At 34.3% G+C, this 20,565-nt stretch overlaps 1 protein-coding gene across 1 annotated transcript in view; it reads left to right on the forward strand.

Annotated features, from left to right (window-relative positions):
* LOC107696391 (solute carrier family 12 member 5-like) overlaps nucleotides 1-20,565 on the forward strand; it is a 96,437-nt gene that overhangs the window by 33,597 nt on the left and 42,275 nt on the right. Inside the window, exons 2-4 of the mRNA XM_016496703.1 lie at nucleotides 3,391-3,420; nucleotides 13,891-13,985; nucleotides 15,400-15,531. Coding sequence (XP_016352189.1) covers nucleotides 3,391-3,420; nucleotides 13,891-13,985; nucleotides 15,400-15,531 — 257 coding nt within the window. The remainder of the gene's footprint in view (nucleotides 1-3,390; nucleotides 3,421-13,890; nucleotides 13,986-15,399; nucleotides 15,532-20,565) is intronic.

Raw genomic sequence — 20,565 nt, forward strand, 5'->3', positions numbered from 1 at the left:
CGTTTATTGTAATTATTTGTGAAATTAACTAGCAATTTCTGAGTGAAAATTGTTTCACCAATTTTTTTCAGTGCTGGATTTTTTAGTGGGGTTTTTTAATGTTATATGTTTATACGTTTTTATATCTTATTATTTATATGCTATTGTAGTTTCTGATAATATTAAGAGAGCTTTTTCAAGATTTAATTTTTCAATTTTTATTTTAATTTGACATTTAATTTTTAGAATTTTTGTGTTTTTGTTGTTGTTGTTATTATTAGTTTAATTTATTATTATTATATTAATATTATTATTATAAATTTAATATATTATTTAAGTTTAGTTTTAATTCAATTTTTTGTTTATTTCCAGTTAGCAATTTCAGTGCTTCAACTTGAATTATCAATTAGTTGCCAATGTGACATTTTTAATACCAGTTTTATATGATTTATTATTTATATTTTAATTTATTGAAATTATTCATTAAAAAGATCCCAGATACATGCTTACTGAAAATGTACATTAAAGGAATTATATGAAAATCTTGTTCATTTTTGCACATTTTATTAGTGTTGTTGCAGGCAGTTTGGTATCCAGTATCCTGTGAGGGTCTCAGTTTGTGATGACTGGAGTGAGTTTGGTGAAGCGTGTGTTGGATCATGTTAGAAGCTGGTTTTAGTGTCCAATCAGACGGATTAAAGGCATTTAAAAGGACTCTGAACTGCAGCTTTAGAACAACTAATTCCCATGTTGTCCTGCAGCCCTCTGAGTCTCTCTCTCTCTCTCTCTGTGTGTGTGTGTGTGTGTGTGTGTGTGTGTGCACGTGTTCACCAACACATCTGTCACATCAGCCTCTCTTCTTCAATTTCATGTTTTATTCAGCATGAGTGCCTATTCTGTATCAAGCACACACTCACACTGTCTGTAGAAATAATCGATATAAGGCACTAGTCTGTACTCTGCTGACCAATCAAACGTGTCACATGACTGACCAGAGGAATATTGAGCTGTCAGTCTGATCACTTCACTCTCCTGAGATCCATAAGCCTTTGACATTTAAACAGAAGCTCTACAATCAAGTGCCTTGAAACATTACATAGCAAAATCTATCTATCTATCTATCTATCTATCTATCTATCTATCATTGTATTGTTTTATATATCTCTGTAAGACCTTTAAATATTTTTATAAGGTAAAAACTAATTTTGAAAACATTCAAACAAGTCATTGTCAGACCATAATTCAAAATTGTCTTCAACTGAAAAAGTGTTTTTTGTTTCAGGTTTGTCTTTTGAATTCATTTTAATTCTACTTCATTACATTCAAATTCAAATTGCAATTCTTCATCCTGTTTGCCTTAATTAACATTCAGGAACTGATTTGGAATTTAAAGGATGTTAAATTCAGAATGATGCACAATCGTCATTTGCTAGGGTGTTCTGGGTGGTTACTAGGCAGTTGCTAGGGTGTTCTGGGTGGTTGCTAAGTGGCTGTTTACTAGTATACATCAGAAGAGTCTTCCCATCAAGTCTGGTCCTCTGCTTGATTCCCTCTCTCAGTGTACGTCTTTGGGAGTGTTTATTTTTTTCACCTGTTTTATCGTTCACCAGGTGAAACTCGTAAGCCTGATCGCCTGGGACAGTAATCACACATCTCTCCACAACTGACATGTAATTTTCTGGCTCAAGCGCAGCATGAGTTTGTGCTGGGACTAGCAGCGCAGAAATCACACACTTCAACCAGAGTTCACATGTGCTGTCTCCGAAAATGACGGCAGGTTTATAGTGTGTTTCTTATGAGTTGGCAGTCTTTTGGGCAAAAACAGCACTTCATTGTGTGACGGCACAAAGAAAGATCCCTGTCACCGTCACCGACTCTGAGGCGAAACAATAGAGCTGCCTTAAAAGAGGCTTGAGGTATTGGCAGGAGGAAGCAGCTCGGTTTGATGTGAGCGCTTTGCTTCATTCACATGTGCAGCAGAGACAGTTCCTTTGTCATTACCTGCTGCTGCTGAAGCGAACGAGAGAATGAGAGCAGAGACCGGGACTGTGGAGATAAGCTGAGCTTCTGAGAGCCGCTTGATTACCACAAAGACCCTAGTGAATATTGAGAAGGGTCAGGCCGTGCTGCGGGAGGGACAGAGGATCTGAAGGACCTCACTGTCAGGAGCTGAGTGCTGTTCTCTGAGGATCTCTGAGCTAAAGCACTTCTGAATCACTGCCACTGACGATCATGTGAAAGTTCAGCTCACTGTCACGTGGGGGTTTGAATGTGTGTATGTGTGGAGGACGGGGTGATATATTGAGGATTGAAAATATTAGTGGTGATTTTGGTGACATTTCATTTATCGCAAAGAATTTTGTAAATTAAAAAAAAAAAGTGTACCGTAAATATGTTTGAGATTTATGTTGAATATTGTCAAAAGGCTAAAAAATATCAAGATATAGTTTCTTTATATAGCTGTTGAGTAACATAGAAAGAAACTGACACTGAATTTGCTGATTTATCCAATTGAAATGTGGTTTCCAGTGGAAGTTCCTGTCACGGGGGTTTTTGCACATGCTGGACAAAGCAAATATGCACAAATGCATGTTTCAAAAATCATGAACACACATGTGAGTGATGTTATTTTTCTGCCTTGGTGAGCTCCAGCCATCAAGTGAATGTCTGCTATGATATTAATGATAAATACGACTGGGTGATTACTCATTAATGTGCATAAATCATCTCCAACCCTTTCAGTTATCAAATATTGTCATTCTGTACATGCAAACATACTGAAATTTTTGTTATTAAACATTGTTGGCATTTGTAATTTGGGTACAGTTAAAGGAATAGTTCACCCCAAAATGAAAATATCCTCACCCTCAGGCCATTCAAGATATAGATGAGTTTGTTTCTTCATCAGATCTGGAGAAATGTAGCATTCCATCACTTGCTCACCAATAGATCCTCAGCAGTGGATGGGGGCCGTCAGAATGAGAGTCCAAACAGCTGATAAAAACATCACAATAATCCACAAGTAATCCACACAACTCCAGTCCACCAATTAACGTCTTGTGAAATGAAAAACTGCAAACTCTCTGTGAACTTTTATTCTGACGGCACCCATTCACTGCAGATGATCCATTGTCTCCAAATCTGTTCCCATGAAGAAACAAACTCATCTACATCTTGGATGGCCTGAGAGTGAGTACATTTTCAGCAAACTTTAATTTTTGGGTGATCTATTCGTTCAACACATTTTCTAGATGTGAGCCTCCATTATGGTTTTACAGTAATATGTGAAATTCATTATTTTGTAATCACTTTCATTTTCATAATAATTGTTTTGTTTTTGGTGTGTGTGTTGATGAATGTTGTAGATGATTATGTTCTGAAGTTGTGTGTGTTGTGTGCGTTTTTCTCCAGTGGTCGACGCCATCTGTCCACCCAAGAAAGGTGAGAGACGGGCTGCCGTTATGCGTGTGACATGCGTGTGTTCACACAAAACACTGTGACGTGTGGCTGTATGTAGCTGTGTGTTTTTCGTGATCTTGGACTTTTCTTGTAAGAAAAGTTCCATAGACTATAAGTTCACATTGTTTCTGTTTGTGTTGTATTTCCATTTGTGGGTCAATGACAAATAGGATGTCTGAGATAATGAAAAGGGAAAAATGGTTTAAAAAGTAGAATAGTTTAAAATGCATTATTTGCATTCAGCTGTTGCTGAAACAGAACAGCATTTACATCAGAAATTTGTAGCATGATACTTTTTATAGTATTTATGAGTGAGTGAGCCTCACTCATAAAAACTATAAATTGCCTTCAATATATATATATATATATATATATATATATACAGCTCTATATGTGATATATATATATACAGTACTGTATATGTGTGTGTGTGAGTTTTAATAAATGTACTCTGTGTTTGAAATATTAATAATAGTAATTTTATAAATTAAATAATTTAAAACAAAACTGCTTCATTATTTTATTTTTAAGATTTTATTGCAAGTTTGTTTTTATTTATTTTTTACAAGAATATCACTCTTTAAAATCTTTTTTCTGCATTACCACTTATTTTAACAAAAATATCCAAATTAATCTTATTAATCATAGAAAAGTTGTACTGAATTCTGTTTTATTTTCATCATTTTGAATAAGTTATTAGATTCTGGACACAAAACAAAGAAAATGAGCATCACGTCATTGATCCTTGTTTGTTTTTTGTTTTTATCTTTGTTTCATTGTGTGTGTCCTCTGTAAGCAGAATGTCGTGTCTGTGATGTCTCCCTTTGATTTGATTCTGTTTGTGTGTGTATGTCCGTGTTCTAGAGTGCCTGTTCGCTATTGCCTGTGAAATAACCAGGAAACCAGTGACGGCATGCATAATAATTAATCAGATGAACGATAGACAAGTACAGCTGGACAGGACGTCACACGAGTCCAAACACCACTTTATTCGAAATTATGTGGGAATCCTGTGGAATTAGAATTCTAAATGGATTTAGAATTCTCATAACATTCCATAATGCGACATCATTCCAAAAAGTGAAACGGGATAATCAACGGGAAAAAAAAGGTAGGACAGGATTTTATCCATCCAGAATTGATTGGATCTTTCTATGACAGATGCTTGGAGAAGAAGTCGCTGGTGATGTCGTTTTAGAGACAGAGCAAGTTAATTTTGATGAAAGATTATGAAGGCAAACACTTTTTTTCCTTTGGAATCATATGTGCACTGATAAATTGTACACATACCAGGAACATCCATCCAACCAAGTACTAACCAGATGAAATCAATTAAATTAAGAAAATGAATAGTTCACTCAAAAATGAAAATGTGCTCACCCTCAGGCCAACCAAGATGTAGACGAGTTTGTTTCTTCATCAGTTTTGGGAAATGTAGCATTCCATCACTTGCTCACCAATGGATCCTCTGCAGTGAATGGGTGCCGTCAGAATGAGAGTCCAAACAAAAGTTATAACTTTTTTACAAACTGTTGCTTCCTGGTAAAATTTAGACATGGATATATAAAACATATGGGTATTTAAAATATAAATATGGATAGAAGACAATGGATTAGAAATAATCCAATAAATATGGATTAGAAGATAGAGAGTCCCCTCTCCATAATATTGCTTTCTCCAGTGAAAAAAGGTCGTCTCGTCTGAATCAGGAGAAAAATCTGCATAGATCAATCACGGTTTACAAGCTAATACAGTTCAAAACAGCTATATGTACAAATATGTGGGTGGATTTTGATGTGAGAGGACAACAGGAGATTAACTTTTTCACTGGAGGAAGCGTTATTATGGATTATGGACTCGAAGCGACGGTTTGTTTTTATCAGCTGTTTAGACTCTCGTTCTTGCAGCACCCATTCACTGCAGAGTGAGCAAGTGATGTAATGCTGAGAAATAAACTCATTTTGGGTGGCCTGAGGGTGAGTACATTTTCAGCAAAATTTACATTTTTGGTTGAACTATTCCTTTAAGACTTTATGACATGAGGATTAAAATTATTTCAGTTGTTTAATCAGTTGTTTGAAATGATGTCCATTCTCTTGAAATGAAGACTCCAGTCAATCTGTGGCTAAATAAAGATGAAGATGTTTGCTTTATTCTGTAATCTGTGTCCATAACGATAGTTGTCAGTGTAATACATATAACCACAAAACATAAACAAAATATTACTTAGTGCACGTTTAAGCTTACCTTCAGCTCTTGCATTTTGGTGATTTGAGCAGTCAGAAGCTTAGAGAAAATATCTAACTGGTGCTTCAGAGCTAATTAGCTAAACCTCAAACAGAAGCGAACAATCTGAGCCGCTGACACTGGTGTAAAGTTATCTCCTGTTATCTCTTCAGCCAGCGCTGGAGCTCACGAGTTCTTCATATCTAGGTTAAACACAGCAGTTTTACCTTTCTACATATTATCTTGATTGTTAGATGTTATCTTGAACAAATCCTATTAGCTAGTTAATCCTGATTAATTAGTCAGGAAATCTCCAGTAACTGTGTCATGGTTTGGAATGGAGAGGTTCGGTACCGCCGCTACCCATCTGAAGTCTGAGCACTTTAAACCTAAATGATGCATGAGATGCATGACATCAAACTGTATTTATCTGTGTTGTGCTCGTGCATCACGCCTCACACAGTCAGTGATAACAGTGACAGAGTGAATATAAGCAGTAAATAGAACATCTACCTCACCATCTGTCTCTTGAACATAGTAACTAAATACTAACCCTAGACATCTGTGCATTTCTGCACTATTTGCATTCATCTTGTAATAGTATATTTATATTTATAGTACTAGTCAATCTCATGAAAAACGTCTAACCCTAAATCTAAAAGAAAAAAAATCCCCAAAATGTCACAGTGTATAAATAAATATGTTTGCATAATTTTATTTATTTATTTTAAATAAAACTTGACCAAGGCATGTTCTTCACAGCTTTAATGAAATTCAACCCTAAAGGACATACAAAAATGTATTAATTAATTAATTAATTTATATCTATCTATCTATCTATCTATATATATATATATATATATATATATATATATATCATCTTTTTTATTTTCTTTTAGATTTTGAATTTGACATGCTTTTAATGAGATTTACTGAAATACGATTAACATTGTATTAAGTGAAAACCATTCACATTACACTGTGACATTTTTTGGGGAATAAAATTAAAAAATGTAATTGATGAAATTCACTCTTAAAGGTTTTTGTCTCATGGTAAAATCATCGTATTCTTTAATGCACATTGGAGTGGCATGTAAATACCAAGGCATTTGACTATGGTTATTAATCACAATCATGGCATATATCAAAGAACAATGATATTACCATCTGATACCAACACTTTACCATGATACCACCACAGTGCTTGTTTATTAGAGAAACAGGAAAAAATTTAAATTGGTAAAAATGCATGTAAACATGTCTAAAACCCCAAAACTGTAATACAATAAAGGTGCTGCAACACACTTTTGCTAATTATGTAGCACATAAGTCAGCATTTAAACAAAATATTCTTGAATATTTTAAGCTTAATTCATTCAATGCTGCTTTTTTGGCTTGGAAACAGAATAATATAAAGTTCCCACTACAAGTTCTCTATATGTTTAGCACATATGGCTCTTGCTGGTTTGTTTTTCAGCCTGACTATTGAATTGCTTGAGTAGCTAATTGTATTCAATACATTTCAATCTGCAACTTTATTCCTCACTGGCTTCATTTTCCAGCTGTTTGATCCTAAATCTCTGTGGCCATGTGTTCTCGCCTGGGCTGTCAGGCTCCGTCCTCATCTCAGCACAAAAAAGGTATATTGTTAGACTCCAAATGGAAGCGAGGCGAGGCCATTCCACGGGGTTCAAACAGTCCTTTTGAAGTGCCAGACTTAATACAAAATGTGCCGTTTACCCTCGTACACACACACTGAAAATTGGTGCTTTTAAAAGCTTAATAGAGCCGCCGCTCACTGAGACTTAACCTGCGGACATCTGCCAGAGAAGAAGCCAACATCAGTACACAAATAAAGCCATAAAATATACACATGGACGTATTCAGAGAAAAATTACAGTATATGAACACATGCAAAACAGATCAGACTGATTGGATTTGTTGAATATGATCTAAACTAAAACCTTTCAGGTGCAAAATGAGTTTTTAATTAGTCTTTTTTGACTAGTTTCCAATTAAAAATATCTAAATGTCCTTAAAATTAGATAAACTTACTAGAGAAGCAACACTTTATAATATATTATGAACTATTTTTATGGATTGCATCTTGAATTTAAGAGTATTTTGTCTAACTACTGGTGGATTTTTTTCATTTGTTTTAAACTTGTTTATACTTTAAACAACAACAACAAAAAATAATAATAAAAATCTGCCAATGCAATGCAATATTGCTTCTCAAGTAAATGTATCTTGTTTCAAGATTTTTAGATTTAATTTTTATTGAAAAAAAAAATGTTGCACCTTTTTCCTATTTATTTATTTATTTATTTTTGGTTGCACTTTTGTTGGTAGAGCATTTCCTTTCAATATTTTTTGTATACTTATGAATTCAGAAATTATTAAAAATGATTTAAATTAGGAGTTAAATAGACTTGTTGTGCAATTTAATATTGATTGAACTTTTTTCCACTGTAAAAAAAATTATTGGAGTACGTTTTACAAAAAATACTATTTCAGTGTTTACTGCAGAATTTTCATCTTTAATTTAATGTTTTACTTGCCAATTCTATGTGATTATTTTTAAAATGTACTAGGATTTTTTGAGTGAAAATTGATTCTAAACTAAATTTTTTCCAGTGTATTTAAAGAGAGAGATGAGATGCATTTATGCAATGCATATATGTAGTTTATCATTGTTGTGCTGCAGCACTGAATGATGGGTAATGTAGTTTTGTCACATAATCTTGTTGCCTCATAAATCATCTTAATGATAACGGTTTTTTAGAAAGTTTTATTGCTTTTCTTTGTCGCACAAAATGCATAGAAACTAAACTGTACTGTCAACAGTCTAAATTAAAATTTAATAAGAAGCGAGTAGCTTTTGCTGTCGAGATTTTCATGAATAGGCCTCAAAGAAAATCCTAGAGGTAATTATGGCTTTTGGTGCTGTTCATGCATACTCATCTCATAAATATAACATATCATAATATTAAACACGAGTCGAAAGCAGCATAAAACCTCACTGAAATTGGTTATAAACACTGGAAAATGTTGTAATTTGATCTGTTTTGGATGATGAATCTGTGCAAAGGTTTCTTCAGTAAACTTCTAGTTACTCTGCTTTTCACGTCCTGTTCCTCAGAGCAGATCTCACATGTCTTCTCGTTTGTCTTTTTCACACTTTTCCATTGCTCTTTGAGGTCTATTTTTTGCTTTCTCTTTTTTTCTCCCAGTATATTTTTCTCTTCTTTACTCTGTGAGAGTGTCAGAGCTGTCAGCAATTACCAGCAGAGATGGTGTTGATGTTTGTAGAGGGAAGAAGTGAAGAGAGTCAGAGATAGACTTGTGTCCTCGGCTCAGAAGAGTAATGGCTGTTACCTGTGACAGGCTGAAGCCGAGCCCGGTCCCTGGGGCAGAGAGTGTGTGTGTGTCTTTAATTCGTGGAACTGGACACCTGAAGTGTTCCTCTACTGTCCCGACTCCACAAGATGATTCAACAGCCCACTTCAATCAGTCCTGATGAGCCAACAGCGAGCCCTTTCGGAATCACTTCCTCCCTTCCAAAATCACACTTCCTGTCTCTTTTCCTCTCGTTTGGTCTCATTAGTGTTGTTTGCTAAGACAAGCGTCACTATTACTGTTGCTCATCGTTAGAGTACTAACACTAAGTAATAAACTTCAGTCCTGCAGCGCTTGTGGTAGAGCTGAGCGATATAACTAAAACAATTTAATATTTTTTTAATATTTTTTATTCTTTTGACAATATTATGTGGATCAATAAAATTATACTTAAATCATAAATTAATGCTTTTATACAAAATGAATGTATTAAATTGATAAAAAATGACAGCAAAGACATTTATTACGTTACAAAATATTTCTATTTCGAATAAATACTGTTAATTTCAACGTTATATTCTTTAAAGAATCCTGAAATTAACAAAAAAATAAATAAATCACTGATTCCATAAAAATATGAAGCAGTACAACTGTTTTCAACATTGATAATAATCAGAAATGTTTCTTGAGCAGCAAATCAGCATATTAGAAGGATTTCTGAAGATCATGTGACACTGAAGACTGGAGTAAAATTCAGCTTTGATAACAGGAATAAATTATAATTTACAATATATTCAAATAGAAAGAAGTTATTTGAAATTACAAAAACAAAAACTACACTATGAAATTGCATGAAGCCAAGCAATCAGACTGAGGTTTTTGAGAAATCTCTTGCTATTTTTGTGTGTGCGGTATGTGCGATGTCTGAGCCTCAGACTGCTTTGAGTTTTTGCCAGTCGTTTCTATTTATAGGCCCCTGTGAAACATTGTCCCATGTAACTAACACTGATGAATCCCTGACAATGTGTCACAATATTTGAGCCAATGAAAGAGCAGATTTGACTGTTCGACGGCTCCATCATAGCAGAGGGTCTTCATTCTGTCAGACAGGGCTGGGCGCTGAACTCTGATGTTACTTCACTTTGTCTGTTATTTTTTGACACACTCCTAAGTGTCAGTACTTTTTCGGAAAAAGCCAGCAAACATGACCAAACGAAGTGTTATTTTCTGGATTTAATCATCTGTTTCCAGACGGCACAGTGATGTCACTGAGTGGACTGTGTTGGGAAGAAATATTAAAGCTGACAACGAGTCCCTTTCTGTTACACACAAGTTCATGAAACTCATGCTAGGAAGCTCTATCTAGATCTATCTATCTGTCCATCTAGCCATCTAGCCATCCATCCATCCATCCTTCTGTCTATACATTTATCCCTCCATCCATCCATCCATCCACCATTCTGTTGTTCTATCTTTCATACTATTTATTTTTCTGTCCATCCATACATCCATTGTTATATCATTCTGTTTATCATTCTGTCTATCTGTTCATCTATCTATCTATCTATCTATCTATCTATCTATCTATCTATCTATCCATCCATCCATCCATCGTTCTATCATGATATCTATCATTCTCCAGTATCTATTGTTCTATCCATAATTCCATCCATCATTCTATCCATCTATCCATCCATCCATTCTTCTGTCTATAGATCTATTCATCCATCCACCATTCTGTTGTTCTATCTTTCATACTATTTATTGTTCTGTCCATCCATCCATCCATTGTTATATCATTCTGTCTATCTGCTCATCCATCCATCCATTCATTGTTATATCATTCTGTTTATCATTCTGTCTATCTGTTCATCCATCTATCTATCTATCTATCTATCTATCTATCTATCTATCTATCTATCCATTCATCCATCCATCCATCCATCCATCAAACCTATCTCTCTATCATCTATCTATCTATCTATCTGTCTATCTATCTATCTATCCATACATCCATCCATCCATCCATCCATCTATCTATCTATCCATCCATCTATCCATTCCATCCATCGTTCTATCATGATATCTATCATTCTACAGTATCTATTGTTCTATCCATTCTTCCATCCATCATTCTATCCATCCATCCATCCATCCATCCATCCATCCTTCTGTCTATGCATCTATCCATCCATCCATCTGTCTATACATCTATCCATCCATCCATCTGTCTATACATCTATCCATCCATCCTTCTGTCTATGCATCTATCCATCCATCCATCCACCATTCTGTTGTTCTATCTTTCATACTATTTATTGTTCTGTCCATCCATCCATCCATCCATCCATTGTTATATCATTCTGTTTATCATTCTGTGTATCTGTTCATCTATCTATCTATCTATCTATCTATCTATCTATCCATCCATCCATCGTTCTATCATGATATCTATCATTCTACAGTATCTATTGTTCTATCCATAATTCCATCCATCATTCTATCCATCCATTCTTCTGTCTATAGATCTATTCATCCATCCACCATTCTGTTGTTCTATCTTTCATACTATTTATTATTCTGTCCATCCATGCATCCATTGTTATATCATTCTGTTTATCATTCATCCATCCATCTAGAGTTTAACATTACTGGCTTATCGTGACATTTAGATCAGGTTTTTTTTCTACTGTTGTATGTGTTCGTGTCTGGGTGATGTCATTAAAGCTTTCAACAGTATTCATTTGTTCTGCACAGGTATTTCTCATCATAAAATGCAAAACTGAAGCATCTGAAGCATTTTCCATTTAAGCCTTTTATCTGGCATTAAGTGATATTTCATAAAGGCAGCTTCTCTAACATCTACACTAGTACATAGAAAAATCAAAGTCCTGATTACATGTTAGTCATCCATTTCTAGTCTGATTTCTACAGCGGTCATTCCCAGTGTGCGAACTGACAGCTGATCTCCTCGCTCTGACTGCAATGTAGTGGCTGCCTGCTGTCATTGCTTGATTGATGCTTCAGCCTCTGGAGCATTTCAGTTGTCATGCTGCATTGAGCTAAATCACACCGTACCACAGACTTGTGCTTACATTACAGTGACAGTCTGTAAGGCCACGGGGCCTGAGGGAATGTATATTTTTTCCCCTACAATATGTACCCAGGGGTTGACCATCACAAATAATTACAACAACATGACACAAAGATAGTAACAAAAAATAAAAACACATAAAACGCCATTGGTGTTAATGTATCTCGTAAACAAACGCAACAACCCAAGTTTGAATATTAAAATGCACAATTAGATGATTTTATGGTATTTTTTCATTGTAAAACAAGATATGTTCTCTATTATGTTTTAACTTTAAATATTAGAATGGGGTTAAATAGACAAACAAAAATAACAATAGTATTTTTATTAAAAATGGTTTTGCCTTTAAAATGAAAGTCTATAGCCATATTCAGACTTGTTTTACATGAGGTAATTCCAGCATTTACAGATGCTAATTGGAAATACTTGTGCTTTTAAACCTGTTAATTAACATTTTGTACTTTGATTAAAAATAACTTCAAAACAGAGAGAGCAATAGATAGGAATATAGAATGATAAATAGATACACTGTAAGAAAACAATGTAAAAACAACGGTTCTTCTGTAATTCTGTGGTGCTAATTATTATTGTACTACTTATTTTCAAGTAGCATCAACATTTTGGTAAATATTAAAGTCAGGTACATTTTAGAACTTTTATTGTTAATTATGAAACATTGGTTTAGTACAGATACGTTTTTGTTCTAATTTTGCATGTTTTTTTGTTTTTTTTAGATATTTTGCTTTTGCAAGGATGCGAAAATTATAGAAGTTCCTGTAACATTCTGGAATAATCTAGAATATTCTAGTGCTTTCTGGGACATTCCAGAACATTTTGGGACTAGTCATAAAAGACTAAAATCATCCAATGTACACTTTTGAAATTTTGGGCGACTCACTTTTGGTGACCGTTTATGCTTTCATGAGCACTGTTAATGATACACAAAAAGTAATGGGATTTTCATATTCAGCATGTCAAACTTAATAAAGAAACATTAAAAATAAAAGCAAAACTAAACAAAAAATTAGTTTCACAGTGTAATGTCCTGGCAGAAAATGACCAGTACCTTTTCCAAATAAAGTTCCATTAAACTCCTTTAACTCTACAATGCAATGTGTAATTCAAAAGACACGGTCGAGTACAATTTCAGGTAAAGCACATGAGAATAATCAAAACAGAAAATACATTGGGCCGTAGACTTTTTAAAGCATTGTATGTATAGTGCACCTCTTTAAAATTCCTCTCCTGTGGTGTGAGGGAGTCACCACTCGAACCCTGTCATCCAGGCCCTAAAAATAACTGTCCTCTGATCCAAGATCCCATGTGAATGAACACACCGGCAATGTAAGCCATCTCATCTGTACAGATTCAGGTCATCTTAAACACTCCACATGTGAGACCTGTATGCATCGCTTCCCAGTTTACTGGTGTCTTTACTACTATATTGTTTTACTAGAAGGACCATGTAAACTAATGGCATTTCCAGCAGCTCAAACAGTAGAGCACGGTGCTAGCAATATGGGTTTGATTCCTAGGGAATGCATGAACTGTATATCTTAAATGCAAAACAGGTCGCTTTGGATAAAAGCATCTGCCAAATGCATAACTGTGAATTCAATTTCTGCGATGTGCAACAGTGCACAGTATGCATCTGTTTTTAGTATGCATGGATGACCTAAAATGTGCAACTAAAACTGTTGGAATCATCACAGCAGATTTTTTTTCACCAAGCCCCCTGGAGGTGTGTGGCGTCGCTGTCATGCTGATGATTTATTTGTGTTTTTTGCTAACAGGAGATGGTAACCCTAAGGAGAGCAGTCCATTCATCAACAGCACCGACCCAGAGAAGAACCAGCAATATGACGGCAAGAACATGGCTCTGTTTGAGGTACACATGAGCGCATGCTCGTTAAATGATAAGCCTGCAACGGCGGCACATTTCAGCTCTCATTAGAGCTACACAGTGAGGCACATGCACGCAAACTAAAGTGATTAAAGGAATAAAAGAGTCTGACAGTAATTAATAAGGATAATTAGCATTTGAAGGGCAGGAAGTCCCCAGGACATTGAACTCTGCAGGTGGATGATAACAGCATGTAAGTCCAAAAGTGTAAAACACATGCTGTACTGCATCTAAAAATATTAAGAAATGCCTTTATGTGGTCTTATAATTAAGTCAGAGATGCCAAAACTTTTTAATACAAAGGGCCAAAAATCAAACTTGACTGAAGGCTGTGGGCCAAAAGTAAATGTTAAAATGTTTTTTTAATTTGTAAATTATTTTTTAATTTCATTTCATTTCAATGCAAAAAATAAAACAAAAAAAATTAAACAAAGATATAAATTAGAAATGATTGATTGGGGGAGAGGATTGGAGGCATCTCTGATTTAAGTGAACTGCCAAAAATGTATTGAAATGTTGATCTGTTATAGGACCTAAATTATAAAGTTTGTATGCATTTATATGCATTTTAAACTAAAATCTTAATGCTGGGAGAAAATGGTAATGTTCATCTAAAGGTAGCTGCCAGAAAAGTCTAAAATGATATTTTGATTTACGTTTATGTCTGTATTGTTTTTCCTAGTTGGCAATGAGAGGACTTTGGACAAATGGAGGCTTTGGCTTAAGACCACAATAATCTCAAATGTGTCTCCTCTAGAGTTTCAGAAGATATCTAAACAGTTGCAATTAAAACCACAACAAAATCAAATTAGCAAATAAAAGATCTCTATGTGGCCTTAAACATTTCTTCTGTTTTATGTGCATACATTAAATGCATTAATGTAACTGCAAATTCAAAACATTTTCAATAGTCAATGAATGCTAGCGTACTAATTGTTCTTTCTCTGCAGTATGCAAAAGTGCACAGTGTACATATGTTTTTAGTATGCATGGTTGAACTACCACATTTGATAAAATGTGCATTAAACACGTTATACTAAAATGTGAATTGCTGCTATCATCAGTTCTTATCAAATTCTCACTAGATCAAATGATCTGAGCTGATATATGCAGCCATTTTATAGCTCTTTACTCCTATTGTGATTTAATTGTTTCTGTTTTTATTTTTTTCTGACGATATAAGAATATTATGACATATTAAACTAAACATGAAAACGAAACACAACTGAGGGTCTCATGAGCTATTAAAGAGCAAATTCTGAGCAAAAATTGTCCTCTGAGCTAGTCGTTTGTAATCTGTACATGTAAACATGACATTTTAGATGTTCTTCACAAGCTACTTGAATTATTTAATGCTTACAATATTTGTTCTGTATGTGTGTGTGTGTTTACTCTACAGGAGGAGATTGACACAATTCCCATGGTATCGTCTCTTCTCAGCAGTCTTGCCAACTACTCAAACCTGCCCCAGGGCAGCAAAGAACACGAGGAGGCGGAAAACAACGAGGGCTCGCGCAAGAAACCTGTCCAGGTAGACATACACGCTTACAGCACGCTCTCAGAGCAGCAGATATCACACAATTTCGTCTAGCTCTCGATTGCTACAGGTGTACATTAATTGGCTGCTGCCAGACAGAGCGTATAAACATAGCGAGATCTCGGATGTGACTTCAACCAGTGTGTAAATGACAGCTCTCAGCTCTGTCTTGCACTTTTGACCTGTGACCTGATCTCCCTTGGTCCCTTGCCATCCCAGAGAGAGTGTGCTCATTAGAGCGTCGCCTCGATCAGGCTCATAACCTCCCTCATGGCGATGGCCTTTCTCAGTCTGTTTCTAAGTCACTTGTGTGCAAATTTGTTTCCAACTTTGTGTGTGATATTAAAGGACTGTTAAAAAAAATATGCATAAAAAACTTCTGCATATAAGCAACTTCTGGGAGTCTTGGTGCACTAGTTGTGCAACACAACTTGTGTTGAGGTGTCATGGTTGATAAAGGTTTGATAAAATTAGTGCTTTCAATTACTTTTATTTTATTTATTTTAGTATTTAGTTTTTAGTCTTTCAGTTGCCTTGAAATAGTATGAATTTAAAGGCATCATTTTTGTAGCAAATTACGCAAAAAAAACGAAGCATATTTTATATACTATTATAATAGTCAACCGATATATCTGCCGTTATTTTGCATTTTTTAATTATGTCATTGATGTCATATTATGATGGTGTGAGGGACTTTTATTTTGATGGTGTTGAGAGTGCCTGAGCGCATGAAGTTATTTATTAGTTTGCTTTTTCTGCATAATAATAAATTATTAGCTAGAACTGTCAAACAAAACATGCAAACATTATGTAAATGGATTATAGTGTTTGCATTTCTATTATTAGTAATAGAAAGGAAAACCACTTTCATAAATACGTTTCATTTTTATATCATTTAAACAAGTGTTTGCGAAAAATACTATAATAGGATTAGAGACAAAAATAAGTTGCCATCTACATAAATCTGTTTATTTTACAGATTTTTTTCAAATTCAAATTTTGTTTTATTATGAATTTATTTTCAGATTATGTACGCCGTTATTATACATGAATTTTTACTTTGAATTAAATAGTGTGGTGGTATGTGTGTGTGTGTGTATATATCTATATATAATTATTAATGATTATTTATTAATATATAATTAAATTATTTAATTAAATTAATTAAATTATTAATTAAAATTATATATATATATATATATTTTCATTTTTTTAATTTTGGTTTAAGTTTTAGAAATGTTTGGTTTTTATTAGTTTTTATATATTTTATCTTTTTTTTTCAGTTTTCATTTTAGCAATTTAAGCACTTCAAGTTATTTTATTTCAGGTTTTTTATTTTTTTTCAACTTTTATTTTATTTTAGGCAACATTTATGTTTTTTTAAGTTTTTTGTCTTATGTTTTGTATGATCTCAGCTTTATTTCAATGCCAAAAATTATTTTGAATAGTTTCAGTTTTAGTTTACAACTCTGATTCTCTCAGTAATTATTTTTTACAGAGAGTCTCTACTGAGCATGTGCAAGACATTTAACATGCGTTTATCTCCTATTATAATTCCCCTCTGGTCTTCCCTACTCAAACAGACAAAATGACCAAAACCCTAGTAAAGGTGAAACCCTGTCATACATCATCCCTCAGCTGTACGGGGAGAGCGAGTGGGAGAGAAATGAGAGTAAAATAGAGAGCCAAGATGGAATTGGATTTGTGCTCTCGACTCGATCGAGGAGAGCGATAATCTTCCTCTTGTTTCACACTGCGACTTCGACTTAATTAGCTCATCTTGCAAAGCATCTGCTCTCCAATCAGCCTCCATTTTGAGAGGGTCAATCCGCTCATTTCCAGCAGCAAATGTTCTCACGTATCCACACGTACGCTCTCATCACCAATCACATCGCCAGGATTCAGCCGAGCTCAACACAAGACTAGAACTCTGTCTCTCATTCTGAAGACGTCTTTACATTGCAAAAATGGCACAAAAGCCACATCTGAAGAGGCATCTACTACGCTACCGTTCAAATGTTCGGGGTCAAATTTTTATTTTATTGAGCAAAGATGCATTAAGTTGTTCAAAAGTGACCATAAAGACATTTACAATGTTACAAAAGATTTATTTCAAATAAATACTGTTGGGTTTTTTTTACTTTCTATTCATCAAAGAATCCTGAAAAAAATGTATCACGGTTTTTTACAAAAATTTGAAGCACAACTGTCTTCAACAGTTAATGTTTCTTGAGCAGCAAATCAGAATGATTTCTGAAGATCATGTGACACTGAAGACTGGAGTAATGATGCTGAAAATTCAGTTTTGATCACAGGAATAAATTACATTTTAACATATCTTCAAATAGAAAACTGTTATTTTAAATTGTAAAAATATTTCACAATATTACTGATTTTACTATATTTTGAATCCAATAAATACAGCCTTTGAGAGCGGAAGAGACTTCTTCCAAAAACATAAAGAAATATCTTACAGACCTCAAACTTTTGAACAGTAGTGTGTACTAGAGATGTGTACTTTGCTCATTTTGACTATTTGCGTACTGAATACATAAATGAGACAAGAATATCTGACTTGCGTTTTTTTTCTTGGCAGACATTAAAATAGGCAAAAAGAATCTTTGCATTAGCAATTCTTTTAAAGTAGTAAATAAAAACAAAGATTATTGGATTCAAGGTTACTTGCCGTTTCTTTGTAATTTTTTGTGACGTTTACTAGCAATTTTAAGTGAAAATTGTTTCAAAGTAAATCCTACACCATTTCTTTTAGTCTTTGTATAAATCTAGTAATGTTTGCAGTTCAGTTGTGGTGTAGAAATGTTGTGTTGCTGCAACTGCTTGTGTTGATTGGTCTTACCGTATTGATATAGGCTGATTACATGCATGAAATGTTATTGTTCTCCTGAAGGATGATGTAAGATGAGCTATGAAGTAGTTTTTGCCTCATAACGAGAGGTTATCAGATGTTCCGGGCAGTGACATGTGGTCGTTACAGTTGCCATATGCTCTCTGTAGACCACTAGCCAACGCTCGCCCCACACACACACACACACACACACACAGAGTGAGTCACAGGAAAAATGCTAATTCATGTCAAGCTCTGAGGGACGGGGGCGCAGAGCAGTTATTTGTGCAATTTCTGAATATGCTGGCGTACACACAGTAATCCGTGTTGGGCTGACAGTGATAGTCGCTGCCCTTTTCCTTCCCCTGCCATTGCTGTGGTTTTTAATAATTCACCCCGTCTGAACTAAGTCACATTAACACCGTCAGCTCCTGTTTGGGCAGCCAAGCGAGAGGAGACTATTACAAGCTCCTTACTTTTCTCCTCTGCTCTTCTGCCTCTCTGCCATCAGTTATCAGTTCGTTCGTCAATCCTGATGGCATGCAAAATGCACTTATGTTCATAAATGGTATGAACATATTCATGTCAGAGTCATGTTTTGAGAAAATTATATTTTGCTTAAAATCAAGCCTGTTTTTAGGATCATTATGGGGTTTTTGTATTGCAGCATTATTTTAATGACAATTAAACACATTTTCCCCCATAGCAAAATAATCTCATTACTGTATGAGAAACTGTCAACATGTTTATAGCAGCTCTCTGAATAATAACATCTGCTTTAATGACACAGACATTTGAAGAAAGCTCAATCACACCCTTGAGTACTGATGTGTGTTACTGCCAGAGGAATGCAAGAACATTCATATTTTTATTCAGCAAGGATACATTAACTTGATCGAAAGTGACAGTAAAGACATTTATAATGTTATAATGTTTCAAAAGATTCTATTTCAAATAAATGCTGCTCTGTTGAATTTTCTAGTCATCAAAGAATCCTGAAAATAAAATGTATCACAATTTCCACAGAAATCTGAAGCAGCACAACTGTTTTCAACATTGATAATAATCAGAAATCAGCAAATCAGCATATCATAATGATTTCTGAAGGATCATGTGACACTGAAGACTGGAGTAATGATGCTGAAAATTCAGCTTTGCATTTTACAATATATTACAGAAGAGAACAGTTCTTTTAAATGGTAATAATATCTCATAGTATTACTGTTTTTACTGTATTTTTGATCAAATACATGCAGCCTTGGTAAAAAGAAGAGAAATTTAAAAACACTAAACTTTTGAACCGTAGTGTATGTACACTGTTTAAAATGCTTATTTTTGGCCTTACTGTGATCCAGTAAGTGTAAATTAATACATGCAATATCTTAAATATGGATAATTAAGAGTTAGAGAGATTAAAAGTTTGGAGATTAAAAACCTAAAACTCAAGAATAATTTGAAACCTATTTGTTTTAAAGTAAAACTGTTGTAAAAGAAAAAGAAAAAAACTTTGAGGGACACATTTCAACACCAAGTTTTAAATCTCATGCTATTTCAAACCTGTATGACTTTCATTTCATTAATATTTTGATACATCTCACTGTCCAAAGTCAATCAATTTTTTTTTTTCAGAAAACATAAAGAAACAGAACAGTGAACTATTTTGAACTATTTGCAAATAATATTTTAAAATATGCACACATGCACTTTTATTTGCATGCTTAATATGTTGAAAACAAACCTTTTCTTGTCTCATCACATTTAGTTATAGGAATTACATGAATTGCGTAAATGATACCATATTTTAATTTCAAAATGGCCATATTTGATAAAAAAAAGTCGAGTAGTCTGGATATTACTGTTTAACATTTCTATCATAAAACAGTTGTCAAATATTAAATGTAAAACAGTAAACCCCGCCTACTTTGATTTGATTGGTCATCTCAGTCATTTTGACATTGACGAGCGCTGTCAGACCACTGAGGCAGGCCAGCCTAAAAATATGACTTTTAAATCTTTTTGTCATCCTAACAACAAAGAACTTTTCAAAGATTTTCAAATTTTGGGGGGACAATTTAACCACTAATTACTCGGGGGGACTCATCCCCCTCAATGTCTATTGTGGTTACAGCCCTGCTTCGGAAAATCTACTTTTGGGTGTCACAGAAAAAAAGCAAGTGATGGCG

This window comes from Sinocyclocheilus anshuiensis, unplaced genomic scaffold, assembly GCF_001515605.1.
Source record: "Sinocyclocheilus anshuiensis isolate Anshui unplaced genomic scaffold, SAMN03320099.WGS_v1.1 scaffold522, whole genome shotgun sequence".
Taxonomy (NCBI): Eukaryota; Metazoa; Chordata; class Actinopteri; order Cypriniformes; family Cyprinidae; genus Sinocyclocheilus; species Sinocyclocheilus anshuiensis.